Source organism: Phaethon aethereus (assembly GCF_964289735.1).
Source record: "Phaethon aethereus genome assembly, chromosome: Z".
Taxonomy (NCBI): Eukaryota; Metazoa; Chordata; class Aves; order Phaethontiformes; family Phaethontidae; genus Phaethon; species Phaethon aethereus.
Window position 1 is genome coordinate 73,649,511 of NC_138577.1, and position 21,203 is coordinate 73,670,713.

At 46.9% G+C, this 21,203-nt stretch overlaps 1 protein-coding gene across 1 annotated transcript; it reads left to right on the forward strand.

The window, feature by feature from the left end:
• Nucleotides 1–1,005: 1,005 nt before the first annotated feature.
• Nucleotides 1,006–16,836, forward strand: TBC1D2 (TBC1 domain family member 2; the record flags this gene model as incomplete). The annotated part of the gene is made up of 13 exons (XM_082013105.1): nucleotides 1,006–1,413; nucleotides 2,073–2,205; nucleotides 2,472–2,613; nucleotides 4,725–4,861; nucleotides 5,494–5,681; nucleotides 6,831–7,217; nucleotides 8,071–8,181; nucleotides 9,847–10,034; nucleotides 11,227–11,697; nucleotides 12,879–12,999; nucleotides 15,008–15,193; nucleotides 15,821–15,942; nucleotides 16,635–16,836. The coding sequence occupies 13 exons, from the start codon at nucleotides 1,006–1,008 to the stop codon at nucleotides 16,834–16,836; spliced, it is 2,796 nt and encodes a 931-aa protein (XP_081869231.1).
• Nucleotides 16,837–21,203: the final 4,367 nt, after the last annotated feature.

Below are 21,203 nucleotides of genomic sequence, written 5' to 3' on the forward strand. Positions count from 1 at the left end.
AATGCAAAAAATTATTTATAGGTATTTTTCTGGAGTGGGGTTAGCTTTCTTTATACAAGGGCCATGGGTGTCTGCAGCTCTGAACAGAAAAATCACACCTGCCATATGGTTGAGCAATTGAAAAACTTGAAAGCACTTAAAACGTGGCAGAATTTCCATCCTTGCATGTGATCAAAATCCATCTGAATGTGGACTTGGGTAGCTTGCTATGGCTTCTCTGAGAGGGAAGTTGAACTAGAGATCTCCACAGATCCTTCTAGTCTTATTTTTCTATTTTTCTCTTTACATTGCATTCCTCACGGCAACCCAGCAGGTTACTTAGCCACTGAGCAACTAAGTCTCTTTTGCAAGGTTCACAGAATTACTTTCTCTGGTGCATAATCCATCATATGAGGCCTATTGGGTGGACATCGTGGCATGCAGGCTTTTTAACAGTAATCCTCAACTGACACAAATGATTTATAAGGATGCTGCATAAGGCTCCAGACACCAAGGTTTAAAATATTATCTGAACTTTCAATGGAAATATCAGGACACACTTACCTGGAATCCCTTGACCCAAGTATGTGTACCCCCCAGAGCTTGTTAACTTGCCATGTTTTCTGCAACTGTTACTCAACATTGTTGTCTCTAGCTTCAAATTCCCTGGTTATTGCTATCGATTAGGCATGCCCACAGACTATACTTATTTTTTACTCAAGAGACTGTGGTACTGCTTCTCAGCTGCTAGTCCAGGCTAATTTAGGAATGGAAAAGGGAGAAAACAGAGGTCATTTGAGCTGAGGGAGGTGGGGAGCAATGACCAAAAGTAGAAGTTGGAGGCCTTGGCTGGACAGTTTGAAAGCTAGGGAGTTTTTTTTTGTCATATGCCAGACCTGAGCTTATTCCTTCTTTTTCATTTGCTGCAGGTCTGTAACAATGATGATATAGTCTGGATCTGCTGTTACTTATTTACTTAGAGAATTTCCTGTTTCAATCTGATTCTGAGTATATTTCCTGAAAGAGATGAAAAAAGGACCAGAAAGTGGATCTTGTTCCCTTCCTGCTCCAGGCAGTTTAGTGGAGTCAAATCCAGACAACAACAGCAGCAATGGATCCTCAGCGAAAGAAAAAGACATGCTTTGCTCTTCTGGAGAACTGGAAAATGTACAGCTGAAATCTAGCAGAGAAACATGCAGAAAAAAACTCTGTGGCTATTTAAATAAGCTGGGCGTCAAGGGGCCGATCAAGACCTGGAAGTCTCGCTGGTTTTTTTACGATGAAAACAACTGTCATTTACTATACTACAGAACTGCACAGGACATCAACCCTCTGGGGTCTATCGATCTCTCCAGTGCCAGCTTTGACTGCAAGGTGGACAATGGGGAAGGGGTGTTTGAGATCAGAACACCAAGCAGAGTTTTTACTTTGAAGGTAAGGGTCAGCATCTTCTTGTGGGGGCTGTCACAGAACATTCCCAATCAGGACAGACACATCTCTGCTAAGATACATCTTAGCTTGAGTTTCACTTTAGTCCTCCCAGCCTGAACTGCTACCATTTGGACCTAAATTACTTGCATTGTTTTGGCAAGAATGGGACTCCACTACCTGTGAGATGGCCGCTGTTTAACAGAGTAAGAGTAAAAGCTGAACTGGATACTGAAATAAAATCATTTAAGTCCTGCAGTCCACATGTAATTTGCTAAACAGAAATGAGCTTCGCTTTCTAAAATGGTTGCTCCAGCAGGAACCTATGGTATATTTTTATGTCTGTGAAAATTGCTATTAAGAAGCTCTGTGGGTTATTCCTGGCTAAAATAATCATGATATTTCTGCTTAGCCTTGGAGCATAGTAAACCAAAAAAACGTTTCAAATTAGATCAGCCGTCCACTGAGGTTCTGTTACTAAGGGCATGCTGAAGATTTACTCTGTCCTCCCAAATCAGTGTTAGGACTAGAGGATAGAGCATAGGCTAGACACAGCTGGCCTTTATTTCTGCTGACTTGGGCAGCAAAGTGGTGGTCAGCCCTTCAGGATGTGTCTCATGCTGATGAGATTACTCCCCTCCCATTCCTGTTTTGTGTGATGTTAGGCAATCAGTAAACAGGCGATGATGTACTGGCTGCAGCAGCTACAAATGAGACGTTGGGAATTTTGCAACACCCAGAGCAGATTTCCTGTGGGCAGCTCCCAGCTTGTGAATGAACCTCTGGCTGGCAGAACAAGTAGGTGTTGCATGTGTCAGTCTTTCTTGTGCTTTCAGCCCTCCAGTGGTGAATGGTGCTCCTCATCTGTAAGTGGGCAGAGGTTTTGGCCAGGTTTTTAAATGCAAGTGCCAACTATCAATGCTTGATCGATGTTTGGAACTTCTGGCCTTATTATGGATGAATGTGAATAGGCTGTCTCCTAATCCACAGCATGTGGTTGGAGATGCTCAGGTATGGAATTGTCTTGCTCACTTGCTTCTGTGTCCTGGTTTGTTTTTACATAGATGTTGTTGACAATGAAGACTTCCTGCCTCCGGTGAAAACACCAACAGAAGCAGTGGGTTTAAAGGCAGCATCTTTGCCAGCACCCCAAACATCTACTGCTTTGCAGAACATCTCCCTTAAGCACCCTTGGACAGAGATACAGTAAGTACATGAGGAGAGCTGCAGTGCAGTTGACATGCTGGTGTGCCACTTTATGCCTTGCTTGCCTGTCATGTATTGTGTGAAGTGGGACTCTTGCCTAGGTGGAAAAACCGCAAAGCAACTTTTTGAAGGATATTCCAGGCGAAAATAGACTTCCTGCCAGAGGGTCTTTCACATCCCCCTGTTCCAACGCATTTCACATTATCTAGCTCTCTTAGAAAAGATCCTAGTGGCAGACTTAGGGCTTGGTTAGGCTTTCTTCAGTGTAGGTGGTGGTTTGCATGCCTGCTGTGATTCATTTGCACATTGCTGTTGGAAGGGCACACAGGCAGGTTGAGCTGCACTCTGTAGGCTAGTGATAGAAGCCTGTTAGCACTTTCTAGTGGTTTCAAATGACCTTGAATGTAGTGCACTCTCTAAAGCAGGAACTCCAAGCAAAAGGTGCTTGGACCTGTAATGTGGCCTGACACTGTGCAGCTTGCTACTTCTTGCTGAATTTCAAGTATGTGAATATTCCCACTGCCTACAGTGATGTTGCTATCTGCAGTTGAAATGTGTAGCTCCATCAGGGCTACAAGTTACAAACCGTGGGCAGTTAGTGCACAAAGACAGCCTCCATCAATATCTCCTTAAGTGTGTCCTAGACACTTATTTACATATAAACAAAAATGTGTAAGTGGCCACAGGTGTGGTAGGTAGCCTGGCACCCGACAGATGTTTTTGGTGGAGAGGCTGGCTATCCTGTTTTACCACCCCTACTGTGGCTACATCTGGTGTCAATAGGAAGAAAGATCCCCCATGAGACCAAAGCGAATCAGAGTCGCCTCTACTATTTTGCAGGCTATGCATTCTCTTCTCCTCACTTTGATTAAAAATAGTATAATCGTATGTCCTCTCCCCTCCCCAGCCTTGCTTTTGCTAGCTTGATAACAATTGCTTCTTTTCAGCTTCGAAGTGTTATTGCTCCCCTGGTTCTGTGAACATTTCTCAGGGTCTATCACTATCAGGCTGGGTCTTCATGAGTGTAGTGTGTCTGATTTCAGCTAAGTTCATCAGATCCCTGACCTGTTGCTGTCTCAGAGGAAAAACAAAGTGCAGCATGAGGTGGAGAAAAGTAGGAAGGTTTCATTGGATGAATGCCAACTGCAGACTACAGGGAATGAAGGTCTGCTGATCTTATGTGCCAGTATGTTCCCTGTGGTCAGAAATGTCATCTTTTCTGCTGTGGAGCCTTACAGTAACAGGGGAAAAGGAGAACAATATCTAAATGCCAGCTTCATTTACAGTTAGGAAGTAGCTGACACTGAGTCTTTTGTAGATCTCAAATCAAGTGGCTTATTTTGTTTTAGCTGATGGACAACACAGGAGGAGAAGGAAAAAGACCTGTATAGAGATAGCCAACTGTCTCACTTTCCTGTATACGTCTTACAGAAAATACTTCTGCATTTGTGGTTCTGCATGATCCTGTAAAGTCACCTCTTAGTGCTTCTGGCAATATCTGATAGCAGCAGCTGTAACAAACTGGTTCTAGGTCTGATTGCAGTTTTGTTCCTGAATCTCTTTACTGCATCGAAGTCTTTTGAGTTTGTTGTGGCAAAGTTATTAAACGTGGTTCAGAGCACAGGACCCGTGCCTGCTTCAAATATTGTGGCAGTTTTGGCTGTGCTGTAGATAGCTGAGCTTTTCTTGGCCCCTGGGATTTCTGCAGTGAGCTAAAGAAAGGGACAGAGGGAGTGAAGGAGGAGAAGAGGGAGGGGGAGAGAGAAGGGAGCAATGTTGTTGGTCTACTGTTTCCTTTGATCCCTCTGGCCAGCCAGATGCATTTACGTACAGGGCTCAAGCACATGAGGAAGGATCTCCAGCTGATTTACATTGCTGTGCCAGTACTGATTTTGTGGCACCTTCCTGACTTACACCAGTTACAACCTTGCTCCCCTCAGGTCCACCAGTGCCATGAACAGTTCATTTTCTCAGCACGTGAAGGGCATAGGTTTTGGGAGGAGGGTGGGGCATGAGGAGAGGTAAGGTGCCGAATAGTTTGAATATGCACTGACTGCAGTGATCATGACTTCTCCTGTTCACTATGCTGTCTTGATCTCTTCTTGTTTCAGAAACACTGTCTACAATATCTGTGGCTCCAAGCAGCTCTGGGGGAAAAATGGGAATGCCTTTAGCTTCGGTGAATTCCAGGAGCATTCTGAGAACCCGCATGAAGAGCAAGAGGCAGAAGTGGAGGCAGGGTGTGCAGGTGCTTGTTACTGAACTATGTGAGCTGGGCTGAGTATGATGCCTTCTAGCAGAAAGTCAGACTTAGCAGGAAAGGGAGGGACAGGGTGGCAAGTTGTCATGGGACATGAAAACTCTATCACATTGTCTCAGGTCCCTTCCTGTGTTGTTGACACAAGACTGACTCTTTTGGTTCTGCTTCAGGCTGCATCTCTCTATCTCCTGTCTATCTCCTAGCTCTGGAACCTTCTGCAGCGGCAAAAATACCATCCATGGTGCCAACCCATACTGTTATTTCTTTGAGGTAGAAGTTAAATTGTTGCATGATTACAGGCTAAGCTCAGCAGCTCCACTGCATGCTTGGGAAGTTACCTCTCCATGTTGGTAACTTGCATTTGCTGTGTGTAAGACAGATGAGCGAGTTGCAAGGTGGGTTAACGGGTACCATAGAACATCATGGCTTTGTTTATTCCGGGGGTACCTGTGGCTGATCCCTGCTGTCTGTGCTTCAACCCTGTGGATCCCAGCAGGTTAATTTTCCTTGTCCTGTGTATCAGTCTTCTCTGCTGAGCTGTTGTGAGTCATGCCATAGCAAGACTTGAGAGTCCATAGCAGCAATCCAATTCTGTGTAAATTAACCCTATTTCTCTTCAGTTAAGGAGGGAATCCTGGAGGATGGAAGGATGGAGCCCAGGCTGAACTGGGTTAGGAAAGCCAGGTGGATGAACAGTGGCTTCCCAGGCTTGCCTGAAGAACTGTCCAGGGAGAGGAACCCAATGGATAAAGTGAGTGTCCTACAGCAACAGATTCTGACACTCACAGAGGAAGTCAAATCACAGAAGGTAAGTGTGGCAAAGAGTCTGCTGCTTCTAAGGGCACGGCCCTGAGACTGGTTGCAGGGACTCCCTTATAACTTGGTGTTAGACTGAGAAGTGCTCAGCAGATACTCATTGGGGACCAGTTGAAACTCCTTGTTGTATGTGCCTTACTCCTTTGTATGAACCTGTTTTTGCCCAGGGAGAATGGGCAGTCCTTCAGCCATTGCTATGAAGTGCAGCTAGCAGGTGGGCTGAAAAAGGCAGATAAAACAAATACAACTGCGCTCTGCAGGTGTCTTGCTGGTGCATCTCTATTGCTCAGTGAATGTATGAAGTACAGCCTTGAATACGTACCATGACACTGAGAGGAATTGCCAGGCTGAGTCATGCTGTTAACAGCAGGTCATTCTTTTTGAACAGTGATCAGTCATCCATCATTAAGAGGTGATTTGACTGTAGAAGTCAGCACATGGGTCACTGCAAAGGCTATCTCTCCTGAATGGTACTATTCTTCACAAGCATGGAGCAGTGCCAGGGTCTCCACTAATGATGCTGGTAGCTCTTCCACTAGAAGAGGCAGGAGAGCCAGGTCCCATGGTGGGCAATCAGTTGTACCCTTGATTTGCTTCCTTAAATGGCTGAGATCACAGAGTCTGAATCAGCAGCATGTTGCTGGGGCAAGCTTTTCTGCCTTCATGTGGGATGGAGTGAGGGAGGACTCTGGCAGAGGGAAGGTTAAAATGGATACAGCCGTTTCCTTCCAGTAGCACAGATAGACGTAGGCTGCATTATTTCCCTCCGTCCTATTTTACCACGCTGCTGACCAGATCTGCAGCTTCTCTGATCTCTGCTGGGCCTCTCAAGGAGGATGACTGTAGAAAGTCAGAATTCAGAGAGTGAGCAGCAGCTTGTCTGTTAGCAACACACCTAAAGTCAAGTCATCTGTGGCCTTCTGCAGGAACCTTTCAGGCCCAGCTCTGATAGCAGAGCTTCTCTACTGGGGAAGCACTGTGATGTCAAGATTGCTGTATGCAGTTTTGCTTCTGAAAGGAGTCAGTTTCAAGATGCTGAGAACCTTTCAGTATTTACTCATTACTGGTTGGGTCTGTGCCATCCGTACTGCCATTGTCCTGGGCAGCACTGTGATGTAATGGCTTTGTATTCCCTTTCCAGGAGCTGGTTAAACTTCTCCACAAAGCTCTGGAGGCAGCCCAGCAGGAGAAGCGAGTATCTAGCATGTATCTCACTGCAACAGAAGATAAGGACAGGCTGGAGCTGGTGCGCCACAAAGTGAGACAAATCTCAGATCTTACCAGTCGACTGGAAGCTCTTGAGCAAGAAAAGAAGGAACTGGAGCAGATACTGGCTCTGAGAGACAGCCACATCCAGGAACTCAAGGAGCACGTGCAGCTTCTGATGGAGAAGAACCATGCCAAACAGGAAGTCATCATGGCCTTGACGGAGCAGATGGCCCGGGAGCTCTCTGACCCCCTGCAAGAAGCAAACACTATCACTGCAGAGACATTGTATAAGCAACAGGAGGAGATTGAGCACCTGAAGGTGTGTGAGACGGCACAGGTCATTTAGGGGCTCCCATTTCTGTGCCCTATGATTCAGTGGGAAGATGTTCCTTGTGGGAAGCATAGAATACAATTCTGATAGTTGCTCCATTGGTCTGCAAACCAGAGGCACACTGGAAGGGGTTGATACCTGATACCTGGACCGGATACCAATGGGGCTCTCAAAAGCATCTGGGTCAGCTTCAGTCAGAGCCTGTTGCATTTGACTTTGTGTCACTATTCAGTGCCTGCCTCTTTCTTCACTCTTCTTTTGTTTCACAGCTGCAGTATTACTTGCTGCCTTCACTAGCTTTGTTCGCCTGTGTTTCCCTCTTGTAAACAGTTTCCGTGTACATCCTGATTCTTTCACATCCAGCCTGTTGTATGTCACTATATGCATAGTTATAATGACCAGTTAGTGTGGGGTGGAGAATTGCCAAAAGAGCCGCTTACTGCATTGTGGGGGAGTGTTTGTTTTTGCTGCCAGTCATGGGGATGAGTTTCGTGTCAGTTTTTAAAAAAAATAGGAGAAAACACATATATTCTTTATCACACTTAGGTGCTTCTCTAGCTTTTTATTACCAGGATGTCTCTGTGTTTTCTAAGCACGCACATGCAGTGCACGTGGCATTTTCAAGTGTCCTCACTATGCATGACACTCCTATTTAATCTTGTGCCTTGATTTCCTTCGTAGACAATATTTGTCTTGGGGAGTCCTGTCTTCTCCCCAGAACACAAAATTGTTGAGATATTTTCTTGTCCTTAACACAATCCACACCTGAGGTCCTTGAACTGGGAGGGGATTCCAAGACCCTCAAGAACTCTTCCTGTGTGACCGTTTTGCTTTGTGGCAGGATGATATTGAGGCATACAAAACCCAGAACCAGTTTCTCAACTCAGAGATCCACCAGGTTACTCGACTCTGGATGGGTGTTGCTGAGAATGAAAAGGCCCTTCTGATGAAGGTAGGACAAAATTACTTTTTTTTCCTTGATGGGAGCTGTTACTAATTTCTTTCCAAAGTTGGCACCAGAATGGATTTTGGTCCAAAACACATCAGGAATAAGCTTTCTTCCCAATGTGGGTTTTTTTTTTTTTTTAGTGTGACCTTTTTTCTGCTTTGTGTTGTTCCCAAATTAGACATGATCATTTTCATTCTTCAATAAAAGTAAAATACGTGCAAAGCTCAGTCTTAAGGATGCTGAAACTTAACCCAGATTTCTGCATTTCAGCTATGCTTTTGGATACAAATAAAAAAGCAACACTATGTGTAGGGAATGAAAACATTTTCCTGAGAGCTGGCAGACTGACTGAGCCCTGGCTTCATCTAGTCTTGGATTTCTCCACTAGGCTTGGCACTGCCAGGGTCAGCACTGGGGGGGGTCTCTCTCGGGTCCTCCAGCTGGATCAGGTTTCTTCTGTTTTCTTAAGCTCTGTTTTTTCTAGCCTTGTAAGTTGTGCATAACCTGATTACTCTCAGACTTGTCTAATCCTACCTTGTGGTCCTGAATCACTTCCCTAGGCTGGTGGTGTGCGCTGGCATTTGTTCTGTGGGGTTTCCCTGGGTTTTACTTCCCTGGGGTTTAAGGTATGTCTCCACAGTCTTGGATTCTGGAACAGGGTAAAAAGCTGCTTCTGAAGTGTTATTGCCATTCTTACATCTGTTTGCTTTGTGGCCCGTTGAAACCCTGCTTACCTCCTAACTTACTGCCCTTCTCTGATCCTGAAACTGCTATAACCTTTGGAAAGGAAGTAATCAGACCAACATGCTCAATGTGGGGCAACATGCTGATTAGAATGGTAATACAACAGTATCCCACACTCTTTTCTGTCCCCTCTGTATGCAGCCTAATTCTCTCTGTGGTTTCTGTTTTGGTTTTGTTTTCAACTGCTGCTTTCCACTGAGCAGGAGTCTTCACTGAGCTTCCTGTGAAACACTGGGTGAGTCTTGTCACCTGTGTGGCCTCAGTTCCCCACTTGTCGAGTAGGGATAACAGTCCTTAGTCCTTTTTTCTGCTTTGTGTGCCCAGGAGTGGTGGCAGGGACAGTCCTACTGTTTGAACTCAGTTGGGCTTCCTGTGCTTTAGAAATGTTGTGTACCAGTGCCATGGGACTGGGGTTGCTGAGGGGCATGTGGTCGCCTTATCTGTGGTGCTACCATGTATCCTGAAAATGGTATGGCCATGGCTCAGTGTGTTTTGTCAGGATATTAGCTCAATGTGGGGTAGAGAACTTGTCTGAGGAGCAGGAAGAAGGGAAGCAGGGAAGAAGCCTGCAGAGAACTCAGCTGCAGTGGTGGCTCTTTGCTTGTGTCCTGAGCCAAGCTGGATGGGATGTGGCCATCCACTGATGCAATGCAGTAGCTAAAGTAGGTGATGCTGTAGTAGGTCTCCCACTCAATAAGCAGGTTTTGTTGCATGCTAGCTACTGCAGCTTGTGCTTGTTCATAGACTGTGGTGATTCATTTATGGCTACAATTTCACTGACTGTAGAAAACTGCTGGGTGTGTTTTCTGGGGCTTTGCTGTTCAGGAGTCTTCACTTTATGTGCAGACCAGGCCAGTAGAGAGCAGTGGCAATGCAGGAAGAACCATCAATGAGCCAGCTCATTCCCTCTTGTTTCCCCATCAGTGTGCCTGCCTGCAAGCACGAAACTGCCAGATGGAGAGCAAATACCTGACAGTCTTGCGGAAGCTGCAGGAGGCTGTGCCTGGCCTGCCCAGCTCCCATGCTGAGTTTGTGAGGAACCTCATCCAGGAAGCACTCCAGTGGGATGTGAAGGAAGAAGCAGAAGAAGGTTTTAACCTGAACCCTGTAAGGTAAGAGGCAAGAGCATGGGGATAGTCACACCTTTGTAGGAGTCAGGCCATGGAGGGGAACATGTAGGCAAGAAAGACCCCGGGATGTTTCCATAGCAGAGACTTGGAGCCATGACCTAGGAGTGGAGTGTGAGGCAGCTGGTTTAGTCTGATGGTATGGAGGCCGCGAGTATCTGATAGCAGCATATCCCTGTAGGAAGGGGAAGTTAAAGATAATACAGATAAACTTTTCTTGGTAGTGGCAGACAGTATGGCAAGTGACAACAGCCATCGTGTGCCTGGGAGGTAAACACTGGACATGAGGATAAGCTCCTTCTGTAGAAGAGGAGGCCATCTGGGAGGTGGGGGATCTCCATCCTTTGGGGTTTTCTAGTACCAGCCATAAAAAACCACTATTGCCCTGTTCTAGTGCTAGGGACAATCCTGCAGTGTATGGGAGGCTGGACTGGATACCTCCAGAGAGCCTTGTTACCCAGGCTGCTGGGGTCCTTACATCTGTGTTTATGCTTTCCTGCCCAGTTAGTGCCTAAGTTCTCTAGCAGTTTCCATTTCATGTGGTTGATCAGACTCGCAGGTTTTCCAGGTAGCTTTGGAGACAAGACCCCAACACCAAGTTTGGTCTCTCTGTCAAGAATATAATGGTATCTTGCAAGTATCCCAGCTTGTGGACTGAGGAGGCACAAACTCTCAATGAGCTATACTGTCAGTGCTCCTGGTGTTTTCCAATCAGTAGGATATTTGCATTGAGTACAGAGAGACATCAGAAGGAACTGTGGATCTCTGTTCTTTGGTCTGATGCCCCAAAGCCTTTGCAGTCCCTTCCTGCAGACCTGTCTCTGCACTATGACATGGTAGGGAGCAGGTGCACAGGTTGAGCTAGATAATCCCTTAGGGGCAGCGGAGCAGCTGATGTGAGAGGGGGCTGATGAGGTTGGACTGTAGCTCAGAGCAAAGTTACACTTGAGTTCATCTGTGTATGCCATTGCTGCAGGCTCTCATTTGTCTTCAAGGCCCTGAGACAGTGGGTATGGCAGGTTCTTGCGTGCCGCTGCCAGGGAAGTGAAGGAGGTGTACCTGTGCTCCGGCATGGGTGACAGGAACCTGGCAGGAGGCTGCAGTTGGCATGTCCCCAAGCAGTGAGTGGCCCTTGATGCAGGTCCTTTGAACTAACCTCTGCTTTGTGTCCCTCCAGTGAGTATGATGAGTATGGGTTTATGACAGTACCTGACTATGAAGTTGAAGACTGGAAACTTCTAGCCAAAATCCAAGCCCTGGAGATAAAGTCCAACAACCTGCGGAGCCAGGAAGTGGTGGAGAAGCCCCTCCGTGATAGGTGGAACAGTGTTGGAGAGCTGAGCCCCTCTGGAGAGCTGAAGAGCCTGATCCGAAGTGGCATTCCAGCAGAACATCGGCAACGGGTCTGGAGATGGATTGTCAGCCAGCACTGCATCCATCTGCCTGACCACTACCAGCGGCTGTTACAGCAGAGCAAGAGCACCGAGCACCCTGCCTGCCGGCAGATTGAGCTTGACCTGCCTCGCACACTGACCAACAACAAACATTTTTCCTCTCCCACGTCCCAGCTCATCCCCAAGCTCCGGAGGGTGTTGCTGGCATTCTCCTGGCACAATCCTGCCATTGGGTACTGCCAGGGACTGAACAGGTGAGGAGCCAGGTATGCTGCTTCTTCAGGGGATAGCACTGAGAAAGTGTAGACACATACTCTAGGCTGTGATTCAAGCAACCCCAGGCTCCTGCCTCTCTAGAGTTCTGTCCCAGCTCTAGGTATTTTCCTGCCGAATTCTGCATTTGTTGTCTTTTTCACTCAGTGTTGTTGCTGGGATCAAGCAAACAGCAGGATACACTTGTTTGGCATCTCCATAGTTACAGAATAGAAAGAAGCAGCTAGAGGAGGTAGAGTGAGGCAGTCCCAGAATAACAGTATGAGGTTGGGGCTGAATTTCTAAGTCTTAATGTGCTAAGCAGAAAAACACCCTAGTTATTCCCCTTTTTGCTGAGAAGAGTTGGAGGAAATGTTGGCAAGTGTTAGAGATGAGGGAGTTGCATTGCATTACATGACAAGAGGCTGAGGAAACTGGGGTGGTTCTGTCTGGGGAAGAGAAGGTGCAGGGAATCTGTAAAGCTTCCTTCCTTTTCCAAAGAAGGCTATAAGAAAGATAAAACCAAACTTTTTAGAAGTGTGCCACCAGGTAAAAGAGGCACTGGACACTAGCAGCAAGAAGTGAATTTCTGGTTGGACCTTTTCACATGAGGAAAGTCTGTGGAAGCTATTTCTGTTGTTCTTTGGGTGGTCTTCAGGAAGACATTTTCCATTCTTGAGAGCCCTTGATATTAGATACCATTAAATACCATTTTTAGACACCATACTTGCCAGTCTGGCTGAAAGGGGGTAATTCAGAGCTGAAGGGGGTAAGGGCTGTAGAAGAATGTATGGGAAGGTGAGCTATGTCACATAATACGGAGTATCTCTGAGTGAGCACTTTCCTGTATTGAAAAAGCCAAAATCAGCACACTGCTAACTTCAGCCCATCTACAGAACATCCCATTAACTGGGGAGTCTGGCTTTGTCACACCAGTTCCGTATGTGGGAGTTCCTGTTTGCTAACAGAAGCACATGGGATAGAAAATGACAGTCCCATGGTTCCTTCAAAACCCGCAGAACAGATCACTTGCTTCTGACCAACTGTCCTGTCACAGTTGATGTTTAGGATGCTCATGGAGCTAGAGACATGCCAAGAAGAATCTTGGATTCTCCAGTTCCTGTGCTGGCCTATGTCTTCTCCTTCAGTGTTGCATTGTCTCACCATGTCTTGTCCATCACAGATTGGCAGCTGTTGCCCTCCTGGTCCTGGAAGATGAGGAAAGTGCTTTCTGGTGCCTAGTCCATATTGTTGAGAACCTAATGCCGGCAGACTACTACAGTGACACACTGATAACATCACAGGTGAATGGGGCACCGTCATGCTTGCACTCTGATACAGAGATTTACAGTAAAGGTTTAAAAGCAAGCAGTCAGCTTGCAGTGTGTTTGAGTTCTCACAGGACACTGATACCACCTTGCAATGCCTCCCAGATTCCCTTGTCTTGTAAAGTTGAGAGTACAAAGTTGTTACACACACAGGAGCAGCAAAATTGATGCCCAGCACTAGGAAATTGGGCACCACTCCAGAGTAATCACTTGAAGGTCACGTTAGTCAGAAGGAAGGTGCCCATTAATTGCATAGTTACTTATTTTAAGGACGGCCTAGTAGAGGTGAAGCAGCAAACTCTGACATATGTAGAACTAAGAAGAAGGCACCATTCTCCAGCTCTTCAGATGTTTCTTTGGAAACTGCACCCTATCTTTGGAGTGCCATGTGCAGGTGGAATAAAATACTGAGATTTTTGTATTCAGTGTACTTGCCTCAGTTCATGACTAAATACAGTGTTGGTTCTGGCTTCGGGGTTCCCTGCAGATCAGAAAGCCCTCTGGCCATTTGATGTAAAATGTTGTTCTGTGAGTAACTTACGCTCCTGGTTCAAAGTCACTGGCTTTCAAGGATTTCAGGATGTGTTGTCTTGTATCAGATATACTATGTCCTCCTGGGCAGACACAGAGCCAAGATAAATCCCATACAGTTCAATGCAATTGTAATTGTGTGCCCATACCACCCACACCCAGCAGTACCCAGTCTGGTAGGCCTGGCTGTGACCTTGGTGTCTTTATTGTGTGTGGTCCTTTCAGGGGGAAGAGGGTTGTATCTGTGGGCCCACCACAGATTAGGGTACAAGCATCACTAGCTGAGAGTGACTGTGCCACTGAATTGACTGACTAATGTTCATTGGGACAGTGGTGTGCTGGTGGAGAGCCCAACAGGCAGACTGGGGAAGCACCCAAATTGCTGTGCAGATAGCAAAATGTCTGTCAAGAGCGGTAGTGTTAGCTGTGAGATTTAACAGGCAGTGCTCAATACTTGACAAATAATGATTGACAGGGAAAACATGGCAGACTGAAGTCACAGAGGCTCTCCTACATTTGGTGAGAAAGGACTATGAGCTGAGGGAGCCTTTTTTAGAAAGACTTGCTGACCTCATGGTTGGTCTCTGAAAGTCTAGCCAAGCGAAAGGTCTAGGTGCCATCACAAAGGTGATGCATTGTGAGTTGGCTCGATCAAGTGGAAGCTCTGACTTGGCTGGAAAACTTAAGGTTTAGCTCCTGCAGACTTTAAAGATGAAGCATATCACCTCATCTGGTTTGTACACTGTGCCACAGCTAAGTAGGCTGACACAGCTGGGCCTGTAGTATGATATGGCATGCTCCTTAGCACATCCCTCATGAAGCCACAGCTTTCCTGAGATGAAGCCTTTATAAACCTGCGTCAGGGATCTCACCAGCTGCATTTCTCTTTCTCTGCTCATGCAACCAGAAGCAGTGGACAGACGGTACTCAGGCCACAAAAAGAAGCTAAGTGAGAATATCAGATCCTTCTTGTGAAGTCAATCCTGAAGGGATTTTCGGTGTTTATTCTGTTGGGCCATGTGAAGTCATTCAGACTGGGCAGGTTTTAATCCCCAATTGGATGTTCATGACATCACAGAAAATCCCAATAAGACTGATGTGGGAGGATGTGGCAGCATTTTCCTGCTTGACTTTGAGGTTGGGAAGGAATATGATCCTCTGAGCAAGAAGAATGTATGTATCTTTGCTTGTGTTTTGGCCCTGTTTCAGCTACACACCTTGCACTAGGTACAGCGTACAAGTACACTGCTCAGTGACTTTGAAGGGTTGGGAGACAAAGGATGTTGTGCTCGTCCTAGGGTGTGGTTAGGCTAGAAAGCAGCACCAGTGATTGCCATGGCTTGTGTTGTCCGTGCTCCTGTTGCACCGCTCCTCTCCTCCAACTCCTCTGCTCCAACAGCAGCAGGACTGCTCTTGACTAGGACCTCATTGTTTTCTTTTTTGTCAACTTCAGGTAGATCAGAGAGTCTTCAAAGACTTCCTGTCAGAGAAGCTGCCTCGCCTCATGGCTCATTTTGAGCAGTATCGGATTGATGTCTCACTCATCACCTTCAATTGGTTTCTGGTGGCCTTTGTGGACAGCCTGATCAGCGACATCCTCTTGAGAGTGTGGGATGCCTTCTTGTACGAGGGAACTAAGGTGCAACTCCCAGTTTAGGCCTTCCTTCCATCTGCACCATGATGGCAGGGCGATGGACATACCCATGTGTCAAAGGGATGTGGGGTTGAGCCTCTTTTCCTATCCCGCTTGTTTGGTGGGGTGCCTTGACAGCTCCCAGCCTCTGTGTTGCCTGTGTACTTGCTGCTGGTAGACAGACCTAGTCCCTGATACTGTGCACAGTGTCCCTGGCACTTTTTAGCAATTAGTCCTGCTATGAAACAGCTCTCTGACAGGCCATGGTGTCTTCTTCTCTGTGACCTGAACACAGCTCAGAGTATGACAGGTATAGGGAGCAGAAGATGGACATAGAGTTAGTATGTGAACACGTGAGTCTTGTATTGCCCTGGTCCATAGGGAGAAGTGGACAACCCTTGCAAAATCCCTATGGAGTCCTTTTGGAGGACCTGGTATGCTCTGGGGTTGTAAATTACCTTACAGAGGGTCATTCGCTAGGGATTAGCTCAGTGCTGTCTTAGGTGTGCCCTACCACAGCCTGTTGAGAGCAGGAGAAGCCCAGTGTCCAGCCTGTATTGCAGTGCTGTGTGCCCCACCCCAAGTTTTACGGCAGCCTAAGACTGTCAACTCAAATACCTTTCAACCTTCCAGGTGATTTTCCGCTATGCACTTGCAATTTTTAAATACAACGAGGAGGAAATCCTAAGAATTCATGACAATGTGGAGATCTACCAGTACCTACGCTTTTTCACGAGAATGATCACAGATGGCAGGTAGGACTGTGGGTTGTATACAGCCTTCCATCCTGGGTTTGTACTTGCTTGCCTGTTAGGTCAGCCTAAAAAGAATTCTAACTAGTCTGTTAAGAGAGATGCACGTGCATTGGCAGGTCCATGGGGCATGAATCAGTTTGTCTCTTCGTGACTTTCCCTTCACGGTTACTTAAAGTCTTTTTGGCTTGGGCAAAGGCATGCTACAGCAGAGCAGGCCACAAAGTCTGGGACAGCAAAATGCAGCAGCTGGAACTTGTGCTGCCACTTGCTGTGTTTTTCTCAGCTGTAGTTGGGCTATTTGGCAACACAGCACCACTCACAACCTTTAATGGCAACATTTGTTGGAGAGGAAGATTTTTGTGATCAGAAGAGCTCAAAGTCAGGAATATTCCTCCCCCTGGGGCCATCAGAATTGGCATCTGATCTACTGTTTCCTCACTGGTGGCTGCACACTGGTACCTTAAAAGGTGGTGTGGTGTAAGGCTGTTTTAAAGCGTTGCTTGGGTTGGTGTTTGTGTAAGGAGGATTTGCCTGTGATTTCTTTAAGATTCTGCTGATAGATGACTTTTGAGCTCAGAGAGCTGAAATCTGAGGCCCTATTCTTTGCCTACCCCAGGATGCCCTTGGCATATCCGTCACCATCTGTTACCAACCAGTAAATCAGTTCACCAGACCTGTCTTTTCCATTGTAGGAAGCTGATGAACATTGCCTTCAATGACCTAAACCCCTTCCCCATGAAGCTGCTGAGGAACCGGCGGTCAATGCACAGGGAAGAGCTGGAGGCAGAGCTGTGCGAGCTGGAACAGATCAAGGCAGCCTATGTAAAAGAGAGAGCAGAGCAGGGGCCTCAGGACCTGAAGGAGGTTGCTAGTGAAGAGGAAGAAGAAATTTGACAGAGTTCCTCATCACTTGCCTCCTGCCTTGCAGAAGGTCTTCAGTAGCAACTGTCTGTCGGAGATGGAGCGGAGGGAGACAGGTGGTCACAGCAGGAGTTCATCTGCCCCTGGAAGCAAGGCTGTAGGTATAGGACCATTTGGGGACCAAGCCAGACTTTGTAATGGATTGGAAGGTGTCAGAGGATTTTTATCCTCTTCTGTACTTCTCCCCATTCAGCCGACCCTCTCCTGTGCAGTTCAGGATTACAGCTCAAGTGCCATAGGAAATATCAGTTGTGGTATCATGACAGAGGTTGGCATGGTGCAAAAGACCCAGCCAGGCAGGGCTTTTCTACCTTTTCTGATCGAGGCTTGAAAGAGATCTTTATGTATAAGTAAAATTACAAGTAAAATCACTGGAAATAATGAACCGAGAGCACTTCCTCATAGGTACCTAAAGCTTCTGAATTGGTCAGGAAGGCCAATGGTGCCTTCAATGGCTAGCCTGCCAGGAGAGTGTGTGTTTAATGCTGCAGTTACTGAGTCACGACACTGTCTCCAGAGGAGTGTGGGGCCTGTGGAAGTCCTGGCAGCTGAAGGACATCTTCCCATAGGACTCGGACTGGGACAAGTGAAATGGGTTGTGGGAGGGTGGAATTGCCTTTCCAGTTTATTTTGGTTCCTGTGGAAGTCCATGGGAGCACAAGGTGTGTCTCCCTGCCCGGCTGGGAAATGCTGGGAGCTACCTCTCCTCTTTGTTTAGTTTTGAGCAGAGCCACCTATGGGTTGGCCTGACCATGGCAGCACTGTGCCTTCCAGAGGTGAGTTTGCTCCATAGAGGAGCTCTCAGTGTGAAACCAGCCGCAGCCTGGCTGCAGGCAGGGACTAATGTTCTGGAGGCTTTGACTACTGGGATGTCTGGGTCTTCTGATTGCCTCACACTTGGCCAGGATGAGTGTGTGCCCATCTCTTTCTGCCTCACAGTTATGCTCCTCCTGTGCTGGATTTCTACGTTGATATCCCTGCCTCTGACTCCCATTCATAATGGGAGGGAGGAGGTCTTTTCTGTAGGAGCTTCCAGTATTGAAGGTGTTTGACCCATGGAATATGGCACTTGGCGGATGATGCTGCAAACCACTTGGATTAGGTTACGAAAGATGGCTTGATACTCTTTAGAAAAAACCCTAATTTTCCTTGAACCAAGGAGCTGGCCTCTGTGAGTCTAGCACACAGAGATACCCTGCCTACCGCTGGGAATGGGGTCTGACAGCCTTCTCCCCTGCCTCCCAGATTCACCCATTCCCTAGGCTGGATGTCCTGCCTGTGCAGCTCAGTCCTCCGCAGACCCAGGGTGAGTCAAGTGCTTCAGATAAATACAACTCCTTTTCCCTAACATGGTGCCAGATCCTGCTGCCCTGCTTTCCTGCTGAGCGGTGAGCGGAGCTTTATTCCAGGTGTACCCGCAGTGTTGTGGCACTGACAAAATGCAACAGACACCACTGTCTTGTAAGAAGAGTCTTGAACTCTTAAGAAGAGTTCAGAACTCAAGAACTGACCTTGAACCCAAGCCCGTTCAGTGGATGATGCCTCCTTCAAACCTCTTGTGGTATAAAGTCGTCAGTGCTTGCAGAGGAAGGCAAAAGAAGCATTCATAGCTCGTATTGTTCTCAGCGAGGTGCACTGTAGCCAAGATTACAGACTCCAGTGGAAATAGCACCAGCATCTATTCACCTGAGACATGGGGTCTGCCTCAGCTCTGCCTGAGGCATAACTGAGCAAATCAGCTAATTTCAAAGAATCATAAAAGTCTGAGTTGAGAGCGAGCTGTGGAAGCCAACCACACAGTACAGAAGTAATCAAAAGTGGAAATGAGGTTTTGGGAAGAGTGGCTAGATGGGCAAGAATGAGGTGGATCCCCTGCATGTCACTGACAGCTACACACATTGAAAGTGTGGGAGGAGAAGAAAATGTTACTGGAGTCTTACCATAGTATTTCAAAAAAATGCATTAGTTTTAAAATGATGCCACCTTGCTGGAGAAGTTCAAAAGGCAGAAGGTTTTTCTTCACAGATGATACTGCTAATCTAATTTACTCATACTGTTATGTGCATGGGTGCACACAATACAGATTTTTGCTACTGTTACGGACTTTTGAAAGGTGTTATCTTTTAAATCAATATGATGGAAAGTAGAAGTATACTTACAATTGTATTTTTCCAGGAGCCTTTTGCAGCAGGTTAAAAATCTTTTCTTCCGTCCTGCCCTTATGTTTTTTTCTAATAAGGCATTTGAAACCTGCATTATTAGACCAAACCATAGCCTGATGTATGTCTACAGTATATAAATAAACATTGACCTATGCGGTATATAATGACCCGTTAAAAAATAAACTTTTCTGAAGAAGACATAAGGACCAAGCTGTTGTCCCTGATGGGAAATTATGAAAATAATTTTAGATTGGACTCAGAAGGGAAGGACATCTCAGGGTTGTTAGAAGTTTCTCTTCTGTTGTGTCTTCACCAGCTTTTGGGTGAAGGGCCTCTTCCTCTAGTCATATTACCAGCCAGTCACTTGTGGTCATTCTTTACTAAAATGTGGTGGATGCAGGAATATCTGCAAGGCCTGTGCAGACCTGCAACTTGGAGCCAAGCTAGCATGTCCTCATGGGTCCTACTCTACTTCCCTTCTGCTCCACAAACTTTAGGGATACTGGAAAGCACTGAGCTCATGTCATGAGATGCCAGCCGGGCCCAGAGGCTGGCTGAGCTCTACGCAAGTACCTCAGGCTTCTGCAAGACGTGCAGTGAGTATTGGTCAGTGCTGGGGGTGTTCTGAACAGAGGTTACCCCTGCACCAGGTGCACAAGGATAATTTGTGCTTCCACGGCCAACTGTTGTGGTTGGAAAGCAGTTTGACCTGGTTGCACACACCAGTAGCTCCCTCTGCCTGTGCTGGCATGTGTGGATAAAATGGGTGTCTTTCCACCCCAGTGTCACCCTTTGCTGAGCTTTCCATAACAGCCTTCTGTCTCTGCATTAATCTAAACCTTGGGATACCAGCTCCAACCCTAAAAAGGCTGGTTTCAATTTTTTTTTTTTCCCCTGCCCAGAATGTGCAATTAATCTGTAGATCACCTTGTTGCAGGGCTTTGGGGCCACCAAGAGTTTATATGGTTTTGAGAGGGCAAATTGGTGGAGGGTGGCCAAACACACAGAAAGCCACTGCTGGCTCAGTAAGTCCCTGAGCAAACAGAGAACGCTGGGAGGCTTCCCTTCTTCACCCCGTTTTTGGCCCTGGGTGGTACTGGAATGATCTTTGATCTGAACCACCATTGACTCTATATGCTGCAGCTGAGGCCTTGCATGCAAAAGACACTGGATCCAGTTCTGTATCCTGGCATGCTGTCCCGGAAAGAGGCATTCTGGGGGAGGTTATTTCTGTGTTGGGTTAATGTTTATCCCAAGCTTGAGCTTCTCATCCAGGAGGAAGGAGAGAGCTAAGGGACAACGCATTGCCCATGAGTAGCAAACAATACCACCTTGTAGCAGGAGCTACCCCACAGTGCTGAGTTTGTGCTCCAGCTTGTGGGCTGGGCAACCTCCTGCCACCATCACAGACACAAGACCTGGGGCTGGCTCTTTTCCCATTTAAGAGCTCACTTTGGTGGCCTGAGCCAAAGCTGGGTCTTCTCCAGCCACTTCTCAGTGTTAAGAGCTCCTCTACAGAGCATTAGCTCTGTCTGGCCTAGGGACGTGCCAGGTGCAAGAAGACAAACCACTTTCCCACGCCAGGGCCATAGTAGTGGAGCTGACATAATTTAATGCGCTCCGAGGTAATTTAACCCCTTTCCTGGAGTTCAGTGAGAGGCTGCGGGATGCGCTGAGATGCTAAATCGTGAGAATACCCATGTGCTTTCTGCTCAGACCCACGAGCTCTCCAGAGACGAAAACAGCACACCAGGTTAGACGAGATATCACTGACGGTGGCAAGCACATTTGGGGTGAGGGGTCCCCTGTCCCACTGCAGCCAGATGCTTGCTTTAGGCACATGGTCCACTATCACTGAGAAAAAGTCCCCACTTCTTCTTGTTATTAACTGATGGCTTCCTGCCAAGGGCAAAGTTTGGCTTTCAGATTCCAGCTGGTGGATCAGTATCTGCTCTGGTTTTAAGCCTAATTTTCATAATACAGAACCTCTTTGGCACATTCTGGTGTCAAGCTGGTAGGAAGCTTTGAGACTTGAAGCAACATCCAAGGTAAGTGAAATTAAATGTCAAGGTCCTTCAGACAAAATGGTACTCAGCCCAACATCACAGCCCCCTGCTGAAAATTATACCTTTATTTTTTCTTTTATACAGTGATTCTCTTAGTACAAAAGTATTGTTT